Source organism: Typopeltis vanoorti, chromosome 11, assembly GCF_054136105.1.
Source record: "Typopeltis vanoorti isolate ZY-2024b chromosome 11, IOZ_Tvanoo_1.0, whole genome shotgun sequence".
Taxonomy (NCBI): domain Eukaryota; kingdom Metazoa; phylum Arthropoda; class Arachnida; order Uropygi; family Thelyphonidae; genus Typopeltis; species Typopeltis vanoorti.
In genome coordinates this window covers 54,790,064-54,813,897 of record NC_143559.1, presented here as the reverse complement: position 1 = coordinate 54,813,897, position 23,834 = coordinate 54,790,064, and the positions used below count along the sequence as shown (strand labels likewise).

Genomic DNA, 23,834 nt, shown 5'->3' with positions numbered 1-23,834 from the left:
CTCGGGGACCATGGGAAAGCCACTTCCCTTGCTAACCAAGATGATAGCCCCCTGTGGTCCTGTTGGTCCATGAGTCCTTATTCAACATATTCGGACCACCCTGCCATATCTGGTGGGCTTCCCTATCTGCCACCCAGGGTACCCACTCTGTAGAGGTTATTACAGGGTCTTCCCAGATTTAAATTTTAACCCAATTATGTACAAAAACACACACGAATAAGAATCTACAATACAGTTGCTAAACCAACCTTACTTTATGGCAGTGAGATATGGACAATAAAATAAAGCAGATGAAAGAAGAATTGACTCATCCGAAATGAAATTTCTGCCCAGAACTGAAGGAGTCACAATAATAGACAAAATGAAAAGCAGCGAAATCAGAAAAAAACTTGGAATTACAACTTCCTAAATGAAAGTGATTTGCTATAGAGAAAAATGGAAAGAACATATAATACTAAGAATGAATAGAAGCAGAATACCTAAACAAATTCTAAATTACCACCCAAAAGGTACTCGATGCAGAGGAAGACCCTTAAAAAGATGGAATTGAGTCCAGAGCAGGCCACTTGGCCTATAAGCCTGGAAAGGAAGAAGAAGATATTTCTGTATAATTATGTGTAACGTATATCAAGAATTAAAGAATGTATTACTTTGTTTTGTCGACATAACTTTTTTTTAACACCACCTATAACAATATTGGTATAAAGTGGATCAATAGCTTGGGCTAGTAAACTTTTTTTTTTCTGTCTAGTAGATTCAAGTTATATTTCTGAAGCCCTGCTGAGACCCATTGTAGATTCTATAGGTGGTCCCACTTACAAAATCTCAACATATCTGTCTAACCTTCTTCATTCCTCTCACTGGCCATTCAGCTTCAATAATAATAATAAAATCACAGAATTTCTCAGAAGAATAAAAAACATTAAACTTGCATATGATTCTGAGTTTTGACATCAATAAATAAAAAGGGCTTTGCAACTTTCATATTTAAACTTGCATCTATGGAGAAGATGAGCTTCATCCCACTGGATATTGTGTTTAGTGTCAATACTATGTTGTGCCAGACCAGACTTTTGAGATTTCATCTATTCAATATAATGTTGATGTTCATTCATTCTTTTTTCCATAGAACAGCCTGTTTGTCCAAAGTGGCAGATAAAAAAAGATTTAGCATCTAATATTCATCTTTTTTTTGGATCTTGAAAGAAGAATTTCAGCTGTCCTGGATGACAAATTACTGGATATTGTTCTCTGTGTTTCTAAACAATCTTTAATCCGCTCTTATGAAAAACATTCCTGCAAACTGATGCAAAAATATGAATCTTTATACTGTAAGCAACCTTATACCTCTGACAACACTCCTAATAAATGGATTGTGAATATTTCTGGACGCTCACTATCTGACGCTGAAACTAGTGCATTAGCTAAAGGCCTCGACTTTGCCATAGTACCTAAATGCATCCCGTATCTTGATTTTTTGCATAACATCGAATGCAATCTATTGGGACTTCTAACAAAGATGCTAATAAACTACGCTTTGAAGTGGTTGCTTCACTTTTTAAAAGCAAATTACCACCATTTAATTTATCAAGTGCTGAAACCCATACGCTAACCTCATTAAGAAAAAATAGCGATATATCTATTTCAAAAGCTGATAAAGGAAAAGCGGTAGTGGTAATAGATAAGGCTGAATATGAGAGAAAAGTAGACTGCCTTTGGCAAGATACCTCCACCTATCAAGAAATCAATCATAATCCTACAAAATCGCAAATTAAACAGTTAAAGAAGCTACTTTAAGGAGGTGCTTAAGGGTCAAAGCTATATAACTGAGAAGAGACCTCCACATAGCCTTCAAAGGAATGCAGACAGCTGACCAGTACATCTGACCTAATGTCCAATCCTCACCTTCTCGTGGTGCACCCTGTTAGGTATCTACCTGGATACTGAACGAACAAGGATGGGCTGGAAATTTGGGATTTAGCCGACCATATTATATTCTTACAGGCTTAAACCAAAATACAAAATGATGGTACAACATGACAGAATTTCATGCCGGCTGGAGCATCGCCCGGTTAAACAAGGCCCCCATTGTTTTCGTCAGGGCAAACAGCAAAAGTCAGCTACGGGAACAAATCCAAAACTTACCCCCAACTCAACATCAAAAGAGTTTTCAAGATCGGTACTATCAACATAAGAAGCCTGAATGGCAAAGAAATGGAGCTGGCTGAGAATTGGATAAGTACCAGATCAACATGATAGGGATGACTGAAACAAAAAAGACAAAAACTAGTGAGATCTTTCGGAGCAATAAACACAAAATGTTATATTCAGGCAATGACAATCAAGGAAAAGAAAGAGTAGCCATAGTATTCAACACTAAATACGAAACTAATTTTCTTGAATGACAGGCAGTTTCAAGTAGAGTGATGTGGGTAAATATGAGAATTGGGAACTGAACAATGAGACTTATTTGTGCCTATGGTCCCACAGAAGGTTCTACTAAGGTAGAAGTGGAGGAATTTTTTGAGGCTTTAGAGAAAGAAACTGACACAATGAAAAAGTAAAAGTTGGTCCTTGTTGGGGATCTAACTAAATAGCAGCATAGGAAATGATTGTCAGACATACAAAAATAGTTTGGGAAAATTTGGAGAAAAGAGCAAAGCTAATAATAATGGCAAATACCTATTGGATTTCTGCTCAGGACAGGACTGGTTATTATTAACAATGTTCCAACATAAAAATATGCACAAATTCCCATAGAGAGAAGAGGCAAGGAATAAGAAAAGTCACATTGACTATGTTATTGTTGATAGTGATGTTTTCCCACTGGTACATGACACCAGAGTGCACACAGGATTTGAAATTGGAAGTGATTACCATTTAGTCTTGAGCAGGATAAAATTGAATTTCATATTATTATTATTTGACACCTCCAGGGAGTCCAAAGACTCATCGAGAGAGAGTGTGCCAACAGCATCGAACGATTGGATCCCCTTCCAACTACTAACTGCATTCAAACTTACTTAACTGAGCCATTAGTAGCAGAGACTCTACCAATCGACCAACCTTTGCCGTCATATTGAAAAGAAGAACGTGTAAGAAAGTTTTAAAGAGAATAAAAATTGAGCAGCTCTCAGATATGAACTGTAGACTAAAATACAGAAATATTATTGCAGAAAAAATGAAAGAGTTTGAGAGCAGGAACCAAACATTGGAGATTCAATGGCAAGCTCTGAAGAAAACATTGATTCATTCAGCCAGAGAGGCATATGGTGAGATTGTCTGCAAGGATAGAAAAATCAGAACTCCATGGTGGACAAAGAAAATTAAACAGGTCGTGAAGGAAAAGATGAAGAAAGCATATCAAAAGTTCTTCCTGGCAAATAAGTCAGCTTGTGCTCTTAGAGAATACAGAGAGAAATGTAAGAAAGCTAAACAAAAGTCATGGGAGGACTTTGGCAAGAATATTGAAAATAAATATCAAGAAGGTGGCAAAATATTCTGGAGGTTGTTGAAGAAGCTTAGGAATGGAGGAAAGAGTGCTGTAAAAGAAGTTACAGATGATAAAGGTGACATTACAATGGGAGAAAAAGATATCCTTGAGGTATGGAGTAATTACTTTGAAAAAGCTAAATGAAACAAGCAGTGATGACAGCACAGTGGTAAAAAACACTGACCAGGCATGCAGTCAGGAATACATATCCATACTTGAAGTAGAAAAAGTCATCAAAGGCTTGAAATGTGGAAAGGCAGCAGGAGTAGATGATATTCGACCAGAAATGCTCAAGTATTCAGGTATAAAAAATCGCACAGTGGCTGCACTGCATAGTTCAGAAGGCCTCGACAGAGGGACAAATTCCAGATGTTTGGAGTAGAGCTCTCATAGTACCCATATATAAAAAGGGTAAATAAAATTCAATGTGAGAATTACAGAGGCATTTCATTGCTGAGTGTTCCTGGTAAGATATATGCAAGTATACTTGAGAAACGGTTGAGAAGGATTGTGGAAGAGAAGCTTGGTGAAGAACAAGCTGAATTCAGGCCAAATAGAGGCTGTCAGGATCGGATCTTCACTTTATGACAAATAGTCGAGAAAGCACAGGAATATAACAAAGATCTGCATTTAAGTTTTGTTGATGTGGAAAAGGCATATGACAAGGTGCCAAGAGAGAAGCTATTCCAAACACTACAGTTATATGGTGTTAATGGGGCATTATATCAAGCAATACTTAGTGTTTATTTGAGTTGGACGTCAGCAGTTAGAATTGAAGGAAGTACAGGAAGATGGTTTAATGTTAAATCTGGTGTGAGACAAGGTTGTACATTATCCCCTCTGTTATTCATTATCTATATGGATCACATTATGAAGGAAAGTGGTATTAAACATGATATCAAAATTGGAGATGTTAATGTCAGCTCTTTGTTTTATGCGGATGATGTTATACTTCTAAATAAATCCGCTACAAGTCTGCAAGATTTCCTGATTAAATGGAATAACTGTTGTAATAGATATGGCATGAAGGTCAGCAGTAAAAAGACAAAGACAACGAAAATAGGCAGAATCGTTGAAAACGTCTACTGCGTTGTGAACGGAGAACCTGTGGAACAAGTGAAACATTTCACCTACTTAGGTACGATTTTTAGTGAAGATGATAAATTAAATATGAAATAGGATTGTGGAAGAAAAGTTTGGTGAAGAACAAGCTGGATTCAGGCCAAATAGAGGCTGTCAGAGTCAGATATTCACTTTATGACAAATAGTTCAGAAATCATTGGAATATAACAAAGATCTGTATTTAAGTTTTGTAGATCTCGAAAAGGCATATGACAAGGTTCCAAGAGAGAAGCTATTCAAAACGCTACAGTTATATGTTTTCCATGGGGCATTATATCGAGCAATACTTAGTCATTATTTGAGTTGTAAGTCAGCAGTTAGAATTGAAGGAAGTACAGGAAGATGGTTTAGGTTAAATCTGGTGTCTGATAAGGATGTACATTATCCCTTCTTTTATTCGTTATCTATATGGATTACATTATGAAGGAAAGTGGTATTAAACCTGATATCAAAATTGCAGGTGTTAATCTCAGCTCATTTCTTTACGTGGATGATGTTATACTTCTAAATAAATCCGCTACAAGTCTGCAAGATTCCCTGACTAAATTGAATAACTGATGTAATGGATATGGTATGAAGGTCAGTATTAAAAAGACAATGAAAATAGGAAGAAACATTGAAAATATCAACTGCATTGTGAATGGAGAACTTACAGAACAAGTAAAACATTTCAGCTACTTAGGCATGATTTTTAGTGAAGATGGTAAGTTAAATATGGAAATAGACAACAGAATCAACAAAGCTGGTATGGTAGGAAGTTAACTGAATAAATTTATATGGAATAATAGAGAAATTAGCCAAAACACTAAATTAGCTGTATACAAGACGGTGTTTAAACCAATTTTAACTTATGGATCTGAGAGCTGGGTTAGAAGTAAAACACTTGACCAAAGATTAGAGATGAGACCGCAGGTATGAGAATCCTGATAAAGATTAGGGAGGCATGAACAGATGGCATCAATGGCAATATATTAAAAATGAGGATATTAGGAAAAAACTTGACATTGGCAGTATCGAGGAATACGTAAGCAGAGTTAATCTCATTTGGAATGGTCACTTAAACGGAATGGACGAGGAAGGATTAGTAAAACAAGTGTTCTCTGTCAGATCGACAGGAAAAAGACCCAAAGGAAGACCAAGATATAGGTGAATTGAAATGGTAAAAAGAATTTTATATATTTAGAATAGTTTGAATTCAGCCGAGATAGTTTTTAATCACAGCATTCTTAGCAGAGTGAAATTGAATCTTTCTTTTGCAACATTTGAACAGTTAAAGCAACATTTATAGCTTGTAGCAGTTTCACACATTTGACTTCCCTCATGCGGTTGATCAAAAACAGTAAACCACCTTAATCCCTGTAGAGTATTTATAAACTGGAAACAAATACTTCATTTGCAGTTAGTAAAATTGCCCTTTCTTGACCATGGCAGCGTGCAATATTGTTTTGTTTTTGGAACATGTGATTACTGTGCTCGGGTTTTTTTTCTTGTAAGAAAAAGATTTCATAAATGTAACATTTATAATATTACATAATGTTCTTAAAGCTTTAACTAGAGATATTCAAATATAAGAGTATGTCATTATTATTTATTTCATGAACTGTGTGTAAATAAATTAAAATATATTTAATCAGTACACATCATACATATTTAGTGTCTTGAGTTTTGAGGTGGATGAATGTGTATTACTTAAATCTCTTGTAATAAATGAAATATTACTTACATGCTGAAAATGTTTTGTGTGTCTCAAATTTTATTAAGCTGAAAATTTATCCAGTTATGCACTTATATTTAGGATGCAAATCTGTTGGCTGCAAATTGCATCAGTTGCTAAGAAATTAAACTTTCTTATTATTATTAATTGAGTTGTTTGTTAATTTTAATTTTATTATGTTAATTTTCTTACTTTTGCTTACTAATAATAAATTAGTTTTATGATCTGAATCAGAAAAAACATCATATATGAACAGGGTGTTTCAAAATGGTATATAAAATTTTGCAGGAGAACAGAGAATAATTCGGAAGATGTACAAAATCTGACTGAGTGAGTGTCATAACGCAGTGAAATACATCAGTTTTTGGTCACGTAACTTTATTACCAAATGACAACTCTAGATGGTGTGATAAGTCACACCATTTGAAAATGGCAACTTTCAATGGTGCAGAGCAATCACATTGTGTATTTTTGTTACAGAAAACAAAGTCTGCAACACAAGTTCAGAGGAATTTCTGCACACAGTACAGCACCTCCTAGTAGGTGCATGATCTACACATTGCACAAGAATTTTGTGGAAACAGGCTGTTCTGTGCATCACCCAAGGTCAACGGGAAGGCTTGTGCTGCCAATGCTGTTGCGGAAGAAGCTTGGGAAAGTTTTGAGAGAAGCCTTGGAAAGTCAACCAGACAGGCATCTCATCAAATTGGAATTCCTCATGTGACTATGTGGCATGTTTTATGACAGCATATGCATTTAAGGTCTTACAAATTTACCCTTGTACAACATTTGAAGAATGACAATAATAAGATATACTAGGATTTCTGTATGGAAATGATCAGTAGGAGAGAAAACAAAAGGAGGACTTTTTGGACATGATAGTTTTCAGTGATGAGTGCACTTTTCATGTAAGTGGGCAAGTAAACTCCCACAACTGCAGAATTTGGGGAAGTGAAAATCCACATGTCATCATAGAATATGTTTGTGGCATCCCAGAAGCTAATGTTTTTTGCAGCATAAGCAAGAAGAAAGTGAATGGAACCTTCTTTTTCTTTTCAGCATCTACCTTTACTGGTGGTGTGTATCTGGACATACTACAAGGATACCTAATAATACAATTAGATGACAGTGATCACGATGGATGCTTCCAACAAGATAGAGCAGCTCCTCATTATCTGACAGATGCAAGGTCGTACCTCAACACCTGTTTTCCAGGCAGATGGATTGGTAGAGGGTGTGCCTATAGCATGGCCACCATGTTTTCCCCCAACTTTTCACCGTTAAATTTTTTCTTGGACCACTACCAACCAATTTGGATGAACTGCATTCTAGAATACTGCCCCTATTGCTGAAGTTATGCCAGATATGTTCTGCCGTGTGTGGCAGGAAATTGATTACAGGTGGGACATCTGCAGAATTACTAGAGGCAGTCATGTCAAACTTTAATTGTCTGCGTTGAACCTTCAAGTGTTATGCTACATTTGCAGAGTAATAAAAATTGTTCATCTATCACTATTTACCTTCAGTTGTCATTAAAAATTGTATACCCTTTTTGAAACATCCTGTATGTATATACACACACACACACACACACACACCATTATCAATGTGATATGACTGGTATACTGTTTCCCATTCGTAGACTATTTGAAATTTCTGCTTCAATGTTGTTAGTAGTATTCTGTATTGGTAACTATGACTATAGTTACTATCACACATTGAAAGTTGGCAGTAGCTGACATGTGATGTCCTTGAGACAGTGAAATTCTAGAAGGCCGACGTGGTAGATTTTGAAATTGTGTGACTTTATACAAACATGGTTTTGAGAAATAACTATGGTAAACAAAAGTAAGTAAATGAGCACAATAAAATTAAAATAAATATGAATAATACAATTATTAAAAGAAATCTTAATTTCTGAGCAGATTTGCATCCTAGACTTAAGTGCATACTGAATGAATTTTCAGCTCAAGAAACTTTGGACTCAGACAAAATATATACAGTATATTAAGAAAATTTCAGTAATCAAAATTTTGTGTTCACTCAAAAATTATATAAGGGTCTCTATTTTGAAATTACTTGCATAGGGAAGGTATAATCTTGAAGAATGAATGTTTATTATTGGGTGTGTGTGTAAATGGTATACACTTTCATTGTATTATCACTGTTATTTTTCCTTTTTTCATATTTATGACAATAAAATGCATAGCTTTCTACCTTTTTTCAATTCTCTTCTAAATCATTTTCTGCTTTACAGGAGTATGAACCAATATATAAAGCCAAGCTAACATTGCAGAATGGTGAGACTTCTAAAGTAACTGGTAAGTAATTATCAGATAGGATGGAGGAGGTACTAAAAATAACTAAGAAGAATCCAACTTCTACAACTTTCCTTTGTCAGATTGTCTATTCTGAGCATCTGTTGCTACATCATGACATTGTAAGCCATTTGTATTAAGGTCTTGTTTGATATTGTCATTCCATTTCATTCAGGTCTGCCTCTTTTCCTATCATCATCTGGATCACTTAACATGACTTTGTTGACCAAGCAAATGTCCTGCATTCTAGTCTTTCCTTACACAGGATTGTAAGAGATTACTCCAGGATGCTCAAAACAGAGAGAACCAGACTATTTCAAGTTTTGTTCCTACTGCTGCATTCTGCTTCAAAACTTATGTTCTTGAGCTGTTCAGAAGCCATTCCTTATCATTCGTTCACTTCATTCCTCATGTCACCATTATCTGCTACATGGCTACCAAGTTAACTGAAGGATACTTGCTGTATAGCACATTCTTTAAGAAAAATAGAAGATTTTTCTCTATCAGCTATTTTTCATTAAATTTGTTTTCTCAGTATTAACAATCAAGCCCAGCTGACTCCCAACATCATCAGTTGCAACAACAATAAGCATTGATTTCCCTTACACTTGTGAATTAGGTCAAATCATCAGCATAAGCCAAGTTAGATTCATAGATTCTTAGGCCATTTTATTCCTCAGTCCCTCATTTCAATCTTGTTCATCACAAAACCATTATGGGTCTAAATAGAAAAAGATGACAGGATACACTCTTGTCTTATTATACCAGTTGTTATTTTAAACCATTCATTAAGTTGTCATAATGCTAATGTTTTTCAAGCATTTCATAAGCTCTCACAATCTTTCATAATTGTCTATCAACCAAATGAAAAGCCTAAATAATAATATTTGGTTTACCGATCAAGTGTTGATCAATTTTATTAACTGAACCAACTAGTTTCGCCACACTTATCTGTTGGCATCTTCAGGGCACTCACATATAGGTTTAAACAATCTCACAATTATGCATAACTGCAAAACTGACAAGAATAAAAAACTGACTAGAATAATTACAAATAAAATAGTATCGAACGTGAGTGAAACACGTATTGCATGTACAAGATCAGCTAGCTGTTGCTGAGGAACTTTCTGTAGTTTGTATTAAAGTTCATTTCTTCCGTTTTTAAGGTTCTGATTAGGGTTTTCCATATCTCTGGGAGTATTAGGCCTTGATTTCTGTTAAGGTTGACAGTAGAACGGGCGACTGTGGCTGCTTCTTTGAAAATTCTGAATGGTAATCTTCCTCTATGTAAGGGGAACAGCTTTTGTCCCACTTGATGGCATGGTTGGTTGTAGAGAAATGAGACGATAGGCCAGAAATGTCCTGTCTGTTGTTTTTGACATAGCCAATGTGCTCCTTTTGCCTGATTTTGAGGCTTCTCGAAGTCTGTCTGATGTAACTAGAGCCACATGAACATGGAATATTATAAACTCCAGCATATTTATAGAAAGGATGGTTGTCTTTTGAAGATCTTAGTAGTTTATGAATAGATTCTATTGGTTTAAATGTTACTCTTATTTTGTGTTGTTTGAGGAGATTGGCGAGCTTGTTGGAGATGCCACTTACAAATGGAATTGCAATCATTTTTATATATTGAATATCTTCTTGTTCTCTTTGTGGTGGTTCAGAGAAAAGGACTTTATTGACTAGTCTTCTTGGATAGCCGTTCAAGTACAGATTGTTGGAAATAAATTTTAACTCATCTTGAAGGGTCTTGTTGTCCGTTGTGATGCGAATCGCTCTTTTCTTTAACATGTGTACAATGCTGAGTTTATGTGAGATGTGGTGAGAGGAGTCGAAATGTAGGTAGCGACTTGTATTGGTTGGTTTTCTGTACACCGATAGATTTATACTGCCATCAATTTGTTTTTTGATTAAGATCTAAAAACGGAAGTTATTATTTCGTATGATGATAATACAATGGCCGTGAGGCCCCTTTTATTGAGAAGTATGGCACCATCTCAATCTTTCCCCAATTTTATCCGGGCTCAGGACTGTCCTGGCTGACGATTCAGGACTATGACTGGGTCTTAAGTATTTCTGACTGTAATTCGTGTGTGTTCACAGTGCTGGTTTGCCTGTCCTGGGGGATGAAAAACCCAAGTTTCAGGGGTGAAAGAAACCCCCTACCTTTGAATTCACTCTTTGTTGAAAGAGACCAGATAAAGGTTCCTCATGTCACTGACGGGAATCGAACCCAAGTCTTTTCAATCAAAGGGCTTTGACTATACCGACTGAGTTATGGAGGCTTAAGGCATATATGATCATAGGTTTCTGAAATTCTAAACATTTTTCAAGAATCTGACTCAGTGCAAATATTTGACCTATACAGCTTAACCTTTTCCTCTAATCAGAGAAAAAAGGGTGAGCTGCTACCCTTTTTCTCAAATTAGAGATGAAGGTCATGTCTAATTTGCCTGCAGTTCAGATCCTTCGTCATGTTGAGTACAGCAGAGAGATCCTTATTTGGAATAGGCAGAGAGTTAATTCTGCTATTCATAGTGAAGAATTTATGGAGAAAAAAAATGCATATGTTGGAGTAATTACTACTTATAATTAAGAAAATAACACTCAATGTTTCAACCTCTGTATTGAGGTCATCATCAGGAAAACATACATATATGCACAGGACACAAGCTACATGACATTACACAAAAGTAAGAAATCTAAATGCTTTCACCCTTAATCGTTTACACTAGCCTGACCTCTGGTGTGAAAAATAAAATAAAATATAAATATATGCAAAAATATAAATTAAAATAATTTTTTTATACATATCAGTATAATAATATACAGATAATAAAAAATAAAATTAATTAAATTATAAAAAAAATCTCTAAATAAATAGAAATAAAGTTTTATAGTGGAACTACATTAAACACATCTCTACGTAAGGTTTTCTTGTGTTGAGGTTCTGCCATCATGTTAAGGATGTTTCTCAACATGGTTGCAGATGGGTCCTCCAGATTCTTGGAATTATTAATCTATCATTCTTGTTTAGATTTGGATGATGTTTCAGCATCTCACAAGTTTCTTTGAACTTTCTTTCAAACCAGGTTTTGGTGCTGTGATGGGATGGGATTTACTGGGATGGTGCACCCTGTTTCCAATATGTAAGATAGGTTTCCAGGTGCACTGAATTTTGTAAACCCTTGGTCAGGCAAGGTAGTATGGAAGAGGATCTTTGGATGAGCTGAGTAAATTTCTTAATTTTGCAGGAGGTTTGAAGGTTGCCTTAATATTGTTTTCATGTAGTGTTCTATTTTTTCTGATATTCCCCTAATGGCATGGCTATGGCATTTTTGTAATTTTTTTTTACTTTTATTGGTGTAATTTTGGAGGACCTTGTGAACTTTTTTTTGTTGTAGCCATTTTTTATAAACATTTGGCTAATAATTTCCTATTCTTTGTTCAGTGCCTGCTCATTGGAGCAAATTGTTAGGGCTCTATGTTTGATGGGTGCTGATGATCCCTAGTTTTTGTGTTGGATGGTGGTATGAATTTTTATGTATGTATTAGCCTCTGTGTATGTAGGTTTTTTATAGACATTGAATGAAAGGCAGCCAGAAGGAAGATGCGTGTCTAGAAAAGGAAGACAGTTATTGTTTTCAATCTTGAACTGAAATTGGATACATTTTTGTGTTGTTTGTTCAGGTGGCTTAGGAACAGGGGCGAATGCTGGTTTTGAAATTCACGCTTGTTCTTATCATTCAGGGAGTGAGAGGTGTGATTGAAGTCTGATTAGCGGAGTAATGAATTACTGACCATTTAAAACTCTATAGGGGTGCTTAAGGGTCAAAGCTATATAACTGAGAGGAGACCTCCACATAGCCTTTAAAAGAATGCAGAGAACCAACCAGGGCTTCTGACCTAATGTCCAATCCTCACCTTCTCGTGGTGCACCCATTTGGGTATCTACTTGGATACTGAACGAACGAGGATGGGCTGGCAATTTGGGATTTAGCCGACAAAATTGTATTATTATTGGTTAAACCAAAATAAGAAATGATGGTACAACATGACAAAATTTCATGCCGGCTGGGGTGTCGCCTGGTTAAACAAGGCCACCATTGTTTTCGCCAGGGAACCAGGATGAACAGCGAAAAGTCAGCTACTGGAACAAATCTGAAAACAAACCCCAACTCAACATCACCAGAGTTAAAGATCGGTACTATCAACGTAAGAAGCCTGAATGGCAAAGAAATGGAGCTAGCTGAGGAATTAGATAAGTACCAGATCGACATAATAGGGGTGACTGAAACAAAAAAGACCAAAACTGGTGAGATGTTTCTGAGCAATAAATACAAAATGTTATATTCAGGCAATGACAATCAAGGAAAAGAAGGAGTAGCCATAGTATTCAACACAAAATACGAGGCTAATCTTCTTGAATGGCAGTCAGTCTCAAATAGAGTAATGTGGGCAAATATGAGAATGGGGAACTGGACAATGAGATTTATTTGTGCCTATGGTCCCACAGAAGGTTCTACTAAGGTAGAAGTGGAGGAATTTTTTGAGGCTTTAGAAAAAGCAACTGACACAATGAAAAAGGAAAAGTAGGTCCTTGTTGGAGATCTAAATAGCAGAATAGGAAATGTTTGATAGACATACAAAAATATTTTGGGAAAATTTGGAGAAAAGAGAAAAGCTTATAATAATGGCAAATATCTGTTGGATTTCTGCTCAGGACATGGACTGGTTATTACTAACACCATGTTCCAACATAAAAATGTGCACAAATTCACATGGAGAGCCAAGGAATAAGAAAAGTCTCATTGACTATGTTATTGTTGATAAGGATGTTTTCTCCCTGGTGCAGGACACCAGAGTGTACAGAGGATTTGAAATTGGAAGTGATCACTATTTAGTCTTGAGCAGGATAAAATTGAATTTCATATTGAAAAGAATAACATGTAAGAAAGTTTTAAAGCGAATAAAAGTTGAGCAGCTCTCAGATGTGAACTATAGACTAAAATACACAAAGATTATTGAAGAAAAAATGAAAGAGTTTGAGAACAGGAATCAAACCTTGGAGATTCAGTGGCAAACTCTGAAGAAAACATTGATTGATTCTGCCAGAGAGGCATGTGGTGAGGTTGTTTGCAAGGATAAAAAAATCAGAACTCTCTGGTGGAGTACTAATTTTCAAATAAGTCAGCTTTTGCTCTAGAGAATATAGAGACAAATGCAAGAATGCTAAAGACTGTGTAAAACTAGCTAAACAAAAGTCATGGGAGGACTTTGGCAAGAATATAAAAAATAAATATCAAGAAGGTGGCAGAATATTCTGAAGGTTGTTGAAGAAGCTTAGGAATGGAGGAAAGAGTATAATAAATTTAGTTTAATCCTTTATCCAAGTGTGAGCAAACAAAGTTTGCGCCTGAAAGTATCTTCAGGACTGGGGTAAGGTGGTACAACACGAGGGCAACTCGTTGCAAAGGTGGAGCAAGCTACCAACACTCCTGTCTCAGTATCTCCTATAATGCAAAACACATCTCCTTGCGGATATGTCTAATGTTATGCATTAAGGGAGCGCTGTAAAAGGAGTTAGAGATGATAAAGGTGATATGACAACAGGAGAAAAAGATATCCTTGAGGTATGGAGTAATTACTTTGAAAAACTGCTAAATGAAACAAGCAGTGATGACAGCACAGTGGTAAAAAATACTGACTAGGCATGCAGTCAGGAATACATATCCATACTTGAAGTAGAAAAAGCCATCAAAGACTTGAAATGTGGAAAGGCAGCAGGAGTAGATGATATTCGACTAGAAATGCTGAAGTATGGTGGTATAAGAGTCTTACAGTGGCTGCACTGCATAGTTCAGAAAGCCTGGACAGAGGGACAAATTCCCGATGATTGGAGTAGAGCTCTCATAGTACCCATATATAAAAAGCGAAATAAAACTGAATGTGAGAATTACAGAGGTATTTCCCTACTGAGTGTTCCTGGCAAGATCTATGCAAGTATACTTGAGAAACGGCTGAGAAGAATTGTGGAGGAAAAGCTTGGTGAAGAACAAGTTGGATTCAGGCCAAACAGAGGCTGTCAGGATCGGATCTTCACTTTGCGACAAATAGTCGAGAAATCATGGGAATATAACAAAGATCTGTATTTAAGTTTTGTCGATTTGGAAAAGGCATATGCCAAGGTGCCAAGAGAGAAGCTATTCAATACGCTGCAGTTATATGGTATCAATGGAGCATTATATCAAGCAATACTTAGTCTTTATTTGAGTTGTAAGTCAGCAGTTAGAATTGAAGGAAGTACAGGAAGATGGTTTAATGTTAAATCTGGTGTGAGACAAGGATGTACATTATCCCCTCTGTTATTCATTATCTATATGGATCACATTATGAAGGAAAGTGGTATTAAACATGATATCAATATGTTAATGTCAGCTCTTTGCTTTATGCGGATGATGTTATACTTCTAAATAAATCCGCTACAAGTTTGCAAGATTCTTTGACCAAATTGAATAGCTGTTGTAATAGATATGGTATGAAAGTCAGTAGTAAAAAGACAAAGACAATGAAAATAGGCAGAATCATTGAAAATGTCAACTGTGTTGTGAACGGAGAACCTGTGGAACAAGTAAAACATTTCAGCTACTTAGGCATGATTTTTACTGAAGATGGTAAATTAAATATAGAAATAGACAACAGAATCAGCAAAGCTGGTATGATGGGAAGTCAATTGAATAAATTCATATGGAATAAGAGAGAAATTAGTCAGAACACTATATTAGCTGTATACAAGACAGTGTTCAAACCAGTTTTACCTTATGGATCTGAGATATGGGTCAGAAGTAAAACACTTGACTAGAGACCACAGATATGAGAGTCCTGAGAAAGATTATAGGCGTGAACAGATGGCATCAATGGCAATATCATATTAAAAACGAGGATATTAGGAAAGAACTTGACATTCTCAGCCTCCAGGAATGCGTTAGCAGAGCTAATCTCAGGTGGTATGGTCATTTAAACAGAATGGGCGACGAAAGATTAGCAAAACAAGTGTTCTCTGCCAGGTTGGCAGGAAAACGACCCAGAGGAAGACCAAGATATAGGTGGATTGATACGGTACAAAGTGCCTTAGACGATAGAAATATAAGATCTAATAATGTTGGAGTCTTGACAAGTAACAGACTGATTTGGAGGAAAATTGTAGATAGGAAGTTAGTAATGATGTAATTTTTTTCATGTAGTACTATCATATTCTGTACACCCCTTGAGGGTAGATCGCAGGAATTTGATAATGATGATGATTAAAACTGTATATTTAGAAAATTATGTACATTTAATCATACAAATACAACATTTATTTTACAAATGATATTCTATCTTTTTCAATTTAGCTACTTGAGTACAAATTCGCAACTTAATTTTCCCAAGCAACATGCACACTTGTAAAGGCTGGCTGAAGCTCAGTAGCTAGAGCTACATTGAGTGTGTATGGTCTGTTTATAAGCAACGGAGTGAGATGACTTGAAATGGCTATGCGTGCGAATGAAATCACAGTGCTGCTGCGAGGACCTGGAAGCTCCTACAACTGAGCATGCCAAGGTAGCTTTGACTAGACGAGCAAGCATTGGTCTTCGATACACAACGCAAAGCTCAATTATTGCAGCGCAAGCTTAAGACATCTTCTGTCTACAAAAATAAAAGCCTAAATGGAATGCTTATAAATGATTTCATTTATTAACAAATAAATATTACTTCTTTCTCAATTAATGAGCTTGCTTAGCAAGCATGGAGAATTTGCCTCTGCTTAGGAATGTATTTAATGTTTGCAGCTGTGGGACAAAATGTCAAATATATCATCAGCATATCCGAGCCATACTTTGGGTTTAGGTTTGCTGAATCTAGAGCTGAATGCTCAGTCTTCCTTGTAAATGTTAGCTGTGTGGAACGGGGGGGGGGGGAGTGGTGAGTCTATGACTGTACCTTCTTCTTGTGGGTAGGCATTATTTTGCCCCAGAAATACCTGGAGCAAAGCACATGGGCGAAGATGGCCATGATATTGGGTGGAAATATGTTTTGTATTTGTATGAGAAGAATAGTATTACTGATTGGGACATTAGTGAAAAGGACAGTTATGTCAAAATTGAGTAATAAATCTTTGTCGTTGAGTGTGGTTTTTAATTCTGTTTATTAAGTGTTGTGTATTTTTTTTTTTAACAGGTCAGGCTAGGGTAAACAATTAATAAAACATTGAGATTTATCTTTCTTTTGTGTTGTGTCATGTAACTTGTGTCCTGCTCATATGTATGGTTTCCTGATACAGAGGTTGAAATATAAAGTGTTATTTTCTTAATTATAAGTAAAGTAATTACTCTAACTCGTATGCATTTGTCTCCATAAATTATTCACTATGAATGCTTTCTACTATGTAACCATAAAAAAAAAAAAAATAAAAAAAAAAAAACACCTAATTCCCTTTCTAATTCTCACAGAGTGTGCAATCCCTTTTCTTAACCCTGTGGAGGTTGCGGCTGATCTGACAGATACAAACAAATTGTTTAATATAAATATTCTTACACATATCCAGTGTATAGCTTGGAGGTCATGAGTAGCTGCGCATGCATATATTACGAGTGATATTCCACACTGTTTATTCGGTCGGTTTTGGTTTAACGCGTGTGATGTAAAGGTGTGTGATATTTCATAGTAAATTGTATCTGAAAGATACTGCGACCTCCGATGTCAGTATAATATTGGTTTAGTTGTTTTTTTCCCTTCTTGACATGTCCAGGACTATATGTCATCTTTAGCCTTGCAGGAAGTGTTCAGGGTGGAGAACCATCATCATCAATTTCCTGATATGCTCTCAAGGGGTGTTTAGGCTACTATGACAACACTACATGATTTAAGTGTACATTATTATTAATCACCTATCAACAATTTTCCTCCAAATTAGTCTAATACTTGTCAGCATTCCAATATTGTCCTTGCCTTCAGTTTTGCTAACCTTTCATCATCCATTCTATTTAAGAGTACAACATCTTCTGCATAAAGCAAAGAGCTAAGTTTGATATCTCCAATTTTAATAGCAGGTTTAATGCTACTTTCTTTCATAATGTGATCCATATAAATGATGAATAAGAGTAGAGATAATGTGCATTCTTGTCTTACACTTGATTTTACATCAAACTATCTTCCTGTATTTACTTCAATTTTAATTGCTGTCTTACATCATAAATATAGGCTATGTATTACTCTTATAATGTTCCCTTTACCCTATGTAATTGAATGGCTTGAAAAGCTTTTCTCTGGACACCTTGTCATTTGCCTTTTCCAGATCTATAAAACTTAAGTACAGATACTTGACATTCCCATGATTTCTCAACTATTTGTTATAAAATGAAAGTCTAATCTCGACAACCTCTATTTAGCCCCTCTTGTTCTTTTCCAAGTTTCTCTTTCACAATTTTTTTCAACCTCTTTTCAAATATGCTTGCATAAATCTTATCTGGAACACTTAGTAGAAAAATTCTTTTTAAAAAGCCATCAGAAAAATGAAATATGGAAAAGAAGCTGGAGTAGATGATGTTCGACAACAAATGCTTAAATATGGAGGTATAAAAGTTTTGCAGTGGCTACACTGCATAATTCAGAGTGCCTGGAATTTGATCTTCTGACCTGGCACTCTGAATTATGCAGTGTAGCTACTGTAAAACTTTTATACCTCTCTTGATGAGTCTTCGGACTCCTTGGATGTGTCACAAAATAATAATAATATTTAAGAATTTCTTTTTGAATATCATCTATTCCAGCTGCCGTTCCATATTTCAATTTTTGATGGCTTTTTCTGCCTCAAGTATTGATATGTACTCCTGTTTGCATTCCTCGTAAAAAGTTTCTACTATTGTTGTCACTACTTGTTTTGTTTACTCTTTCAAAGTAATTACTGTAGACATCTAGGATATCCTTTATCTTGAGTTTTCATGTCACTTTTATCATCTTTGATTCCTACAATACTCTGTCCTCCATTTCTAGTTATTTTTTCAGTAGCCTCCAGAACTAATTTGCCACCTTCCTGATATGTATTTTCTATATTCTTGCCAAAGTCTTACTTTTGTTGATCTACTTTTACACATAATTTTGATCTTTTACATTTTCTCTGTATTCTTTTAGAGCATGTGCTGACTTATTTGCTAGGAACTTTCTGTATGCTTTCTTCTTCTCCAGGACTGCTTTTTTAACATCTTGTGTCCACCATTGTGTTCTTGTTTTTCTATCCTTGCAGTCATCTTTACGACATAGTCTTCAAGCTGAATCAAATTCAGTGTTTTCTTCAGAGTTTGTCATTGGGACTCCAAGGTTTGGTTCTTGTTTTCAAACTGTTTCATTATTTTTTAGTAATGTTTGTCTAGAGTTGACTCATAAAAGCTGCTCAACTTTTAATTCTTTTAAAAAATTTCATACATCTGTTGTTTTAAATGTGATATTCATTTTCATCCTACTTACCACTAAGTGACGGTCACTTTCAATTTCCAATACTCTGTATTGTATCCTGAAAGAGCATGAAGATATCACTATCCTCATTGACTATGTCATTGTTGATGATATAGTTTGAACATGATGTTAGTAATGACTTGTCATTACTGATCCTGAGCAGAAATCCAGCAGATACTTACTGTTATTGTTAGTTTTGCCCTTTTCTTCAAATTTTCCCAAAATGTTATTGCCTGATGGGATTCATTTCCTACTCTGCTGTTTAGATCTCCAACAGGGGCCGCTTTTCCATTTTATTCATCTCAGCTGCTTGCTCTAATGACCCAAAAAATTCTTCCACTTCTTCCTTAGAGAACCTTCTGTGGGACTATAGAAACTTCTCTGGCACACATAAGGAAGAACCTTATGTGTGCCACAGAAGGTTCTTCCTTAGGAGAACCTTCTGTGGCACAAATAAGTTTCATTGCACATTTTCTCATTTTGAAGTTTGTCTTCATAGCCCTACTTGAAACTGCCTTTGAATCAAGAAGTTTGTTCTCATATTTAGTGTAGAATACTATTGCTACATACTTCCTTTGCCAAATATAACATCCTATGCTTATTATTTAGTAAGGTTTCATCTGTCTTCTTTTGTCTCAGTAATGACAATGTGAATTTCTCAATTCATGTAATTCCAGAGATGTTCTATGGGATTCAAATTCAGCAACCATAGTAACACCTGGAAGTCACTTTCATCTTTGATAAACTACTTTGAAACAACATGAGCAGTGTGGCATAGTAGTGCATTATCCTGCTGGAACTTTCCAGCAGGATAATGCACTGCTTCCAAAATAATGTCATCTGGGATCACTGTCACTATGAAGAGGTATACTTACTTAGTTTCATTATACTGTCTATTGGTACAAGAGCTCCAGGAAAACATCTTCATACCATAACTGTGCTGTCTCTTGCCTGTTTCTGCTAGACCATGACATTTGGGTGATTCTCCCTAAGCCTCCCCAAGAAAGAAATTCATTTGAAAATGGAGATTTTTTCCAGTTTTCAGTGGAAAATTGGAAAAATTTTTCATGTTCATTGGGAAAAAAAAAAAATCTAGTTTTTCAGTTTGTATCCTGACTTCAGCATCACCAACCTGTTTCCTGGAGGTGTTTGAAATGGTTTGTAAAAGAATGTTTGGTCTCTAGGGCAGGTTAGGTTAGGTTAGGTTTCTTGATTATGTTGTCTGTTCATGCAGCTGTTGTGCTATAGGGTTTACAATCATTCATCCATGGGGGTTGTTATAAAAGAATATGAGATGTAAATTGCATACTATTTTTTGCCATGCTTTGAAATCATTTTTATAATGCACTATTAATTATACATCATATTAAGGTTGTTTTTTTTTCCTTATTATTCCAGGAAAATTAAAAAGGAGGATAGGAGAATTAGAGGAATTAGAGGAAACAGGAAAAGAAAGTGGAGATACTATGGAAGTATGTGAAGAAAATGATTTAGCTTCATGACATCAGTTTGTTTCAGTGTGTGGTTTGTGCTGCTTTAAAGACTACATAAATATATTGTGCATAAGAAATAATGGATGAAAGGAATGCCTAAGAATTTGGACTTATAAAATTTGTTGTCTGTGCATAAGCCAAAAGCTTAACAAATTCATTATAGTGCCTGAAGGAACAGTATTTTGAAAGAGGACTTGTTATTTTGAGTGATATAGCATTGCTGCCTTTTTATATGTACAATAAGATTATGCTGAATTTGAACTCAAAAGAACATTTTGATTAATGTTAGTAATGATTTATGTGAAGACAATCAGAGTTTTTCTGAGTGTCAAAATGTCTCCCTGCAACATCATTACTAAGATGGTTAATTGCAAAACACTTAGTAATGTTTAAGTATTTTGCAATTGCCCATCTTCCAATGCCACCTTTATAAAGAAGGCCAGAAAATATTTTTTACTGTGATTTTACCCAGTTAATTATTAAGCAATAAACACATACAGTGACTATTAAAATTGTTATCATTATCTACATGCACTTTTTAAATATAATACAAAAATTCAGTGTAGATTTTTGAAAGATTTTTGGATTTGTCATATTTAATATTGCAATTTGAGCAATATATTCTAAAACAAAGTTGAGGTTATAGTAATCCTATTTGCATCTAAATCTAAAGAATTTTGACGACAAATGAAATCTTCACATACACACATACTTGGAAGCCATTGCCTACAAGTGGCTATTTTTCATTATATTTCTATTTTAGTTATTTATTATTATTATTATTATTTTTTTTTTTTTGTTACGTAATGTGGCTCTCAGTTTTGTGCAACTCTGATTCTATAAATTTGTTTTGCTACCAATAATAGTGCATTGAGCTTATCCAGATGCTTGATGTTTAAACTCCATAAGTAATATTATGTGGTTCTAGTACACCAGATGACTGCATTTTGCATGGATTGGACTCAAATTTCTTTACTAAACAGAAATTCCTTTGGCAATGGCTACTAGGTAAGTCTGCATGCATGTATGCATGCACATAATCACAAAGTAGTTGACCTATTTATTATGTTGTCTATTTGTCTATTTATTAATGGCTAAGTCTAAGTTGCCCATTTCTGATTTAAACCCATTAATTTCTATAGTTCTTTAATTTAGTCATCATGTTTGTTTTGTTATCTTGGAAGAGTTTAGTATTTTCTGTATTTTTCTTCCCCAAAACTGTTCTACAGTATTTACTGTAGAACAGTTTTGGGGAAGAAAAAAAAAACTTTCTTATATATATTGTAAAATATTACCAATTTGTGTAGCTTAGATAAAAAGTATTCATAATGTTATTTAGCTATTCACACTTTTAAATTGAATAGAAGATTCTTCCTTTGCTGAACTCTGAAAAGTATTTTTAAATTTTTCATAAAAAACACCATTCAATAAGGGGAAAAATACACTAGGTTTATTAGAATATTTTTTAAATTCAAATTTTAGTGACTATCTTGGACTTGTGTCTATTAATACAGGATGCTCTATAAAACAATAGTCAAACTTCAAGAAGATGTTAGTCAACATATGTCTAGTATTCAAAAAAGCTATGAATATTTTAGTGTTTCTATTTGTGAGTTGTTAAAATATGTTTTGTACTGAAGAGACTAAAAAGTAACCTAAATTGATTAGTTAGCTGTGCTTATTTGGAGATGTAATATTATTATTATTAATGTGACACTTCCTTGTGGGGAGCACTCCACAGCATACAACCCATATCTACACTACGTAATCCACCATCCACACTATGCTAGATAATGTATAAATGGTATTTTTTTCTTTGTTAACTGCATGTGTTCTCAGTTTGCCTGGATGTAGGATGAAGAAACCTTGTTACCTCCATATGAGATCAGCTAATGCACCATCAGTTGGGAAAAAAAAAAAAGTCCACACATGCGTGCACACACACGCACATTTTTTTTATATGTGTGGGTCCCACCCACAAAAGTTTATTATAAACCTATAATACATTTTGTACCGTGGGTGGGCCAAGGATTTTTTTTTTTTTTTTTTTTGCCATTGTTATCAATTTGATTTTTTTTTTGTAATTTTTTATTTATTTTTACATAGTCTAAAAACCCTGCTCAGATCAAACATGGAATTTTTTCAAGCCACTGCAGCCCTCCAATAAGCAGGGTGGTGGTCTCAACCAGGTGATGAAATTCATCTCCCACCTAAAAAACAATCACCAACATCAATGCCCACAGCAGTATTTGAGGCCATAACCTGTTGGTTGGAGAGCATGTATGATAGCCACTCAGCCAACCATGCTGGCCACATATATAATTAAGATTCCTCTCATCATGATGAGAATCAAATTCATATATTTTCAAGTTGAAGAGTGCACTTACCCATGATCATTCTTCCAACTATGCTATAGAGGCATTTAACAGAAATGACCTTTTTTTTTTTTTAAAGTCTGTTATGTTTTTTTAGGGTCGCAACATAACTTTTCACACTTAACTGCAAGCTGAACATTTAGAAATGACTCTTGCACTTATATTAATTTATGGAGTCTACAGTGGAAATATCAGAGATGCAGAACCCTCAAAGAAACCAACTTATTTTATCAGTTAAGCTGTGACTTCATGAAAGGGGTCATTCAGCATCTACCACAAAATACTTGACAAAGCAGTAGCTAATCAAGTATCATAAGAATTTCTTGCCTTAATTATTTGATCAAAGAACTGCTACATAGAGTGCTAGTTGCATAAGTGTTTTAATTTCCAATAAAGCATAATTAAATGAAAATGGAATTATGCAGTCATAATTCCCATTCATGGAATTTACAGTGAGAATTTCATGTAGTCTCATTTCCTTACCTATTTACCTAGAAAAAGTTAACAGGTAAGGAAATGATTGAAGATAATTATTAAAAAGTACATTTTGTAATGGCATTTTTTATATATATCAACTCCATAAACAATAACCTAGTTCATCAGTGCTGTGTGTGGGCAAATGGTTAAGGAGAAAAAGGAATCTGTTAATGTTCCTGAATAGCTGTAGTCTTTTGGGGGACAACACTGAGCAAGGCTTTTCAAATAACAGATATAGATAGGATAACAAGTACAATAAATTGATTTGGTAAGTTTGAAGATTATTTATGTTTGAATGTTGGATAGCAGCTGCTTGAGTTTTTATAGGTTTAAAGGTGGTCATTT

At 35.1% G+C, this 23,834-nt stretch overlaps 1 protein-coding gene across 2 annotated transcripts in view; it reads left to right on the top strand.

The window, feature by feature from the left end:
* LOC150101593 (serine/threonine/tyrosine-interacting protein-like) overlaps positions 1-22,297 on the top strand; it is a 264,341-nt gene extending 242,044 nt beyond the window's left edge. For both annotated transcript variants that reach the window (XM_090400470.1, XM_090400471.1), the window contains 3 exons: positions 8,587-8,650; positions 20,543-21,822; positions 21,895-22,297. In XM_090400470.1, the coding sequence (XP_090256596.1) occupies positions 8,587-8,650; positions 20,543-20,646 (168 nt within the window). In that variant the 3' untranslated portion in view covers positions 20,647-21,822; positions 21,895-22,297. The remainder of the gene's footprint in view (positions 1-8,586; positions 8,651-20,542; positions 21,823-21,894) is intronic.
* Positions 22,298-23,834: the final 1,537 nt, after the last annotated feature.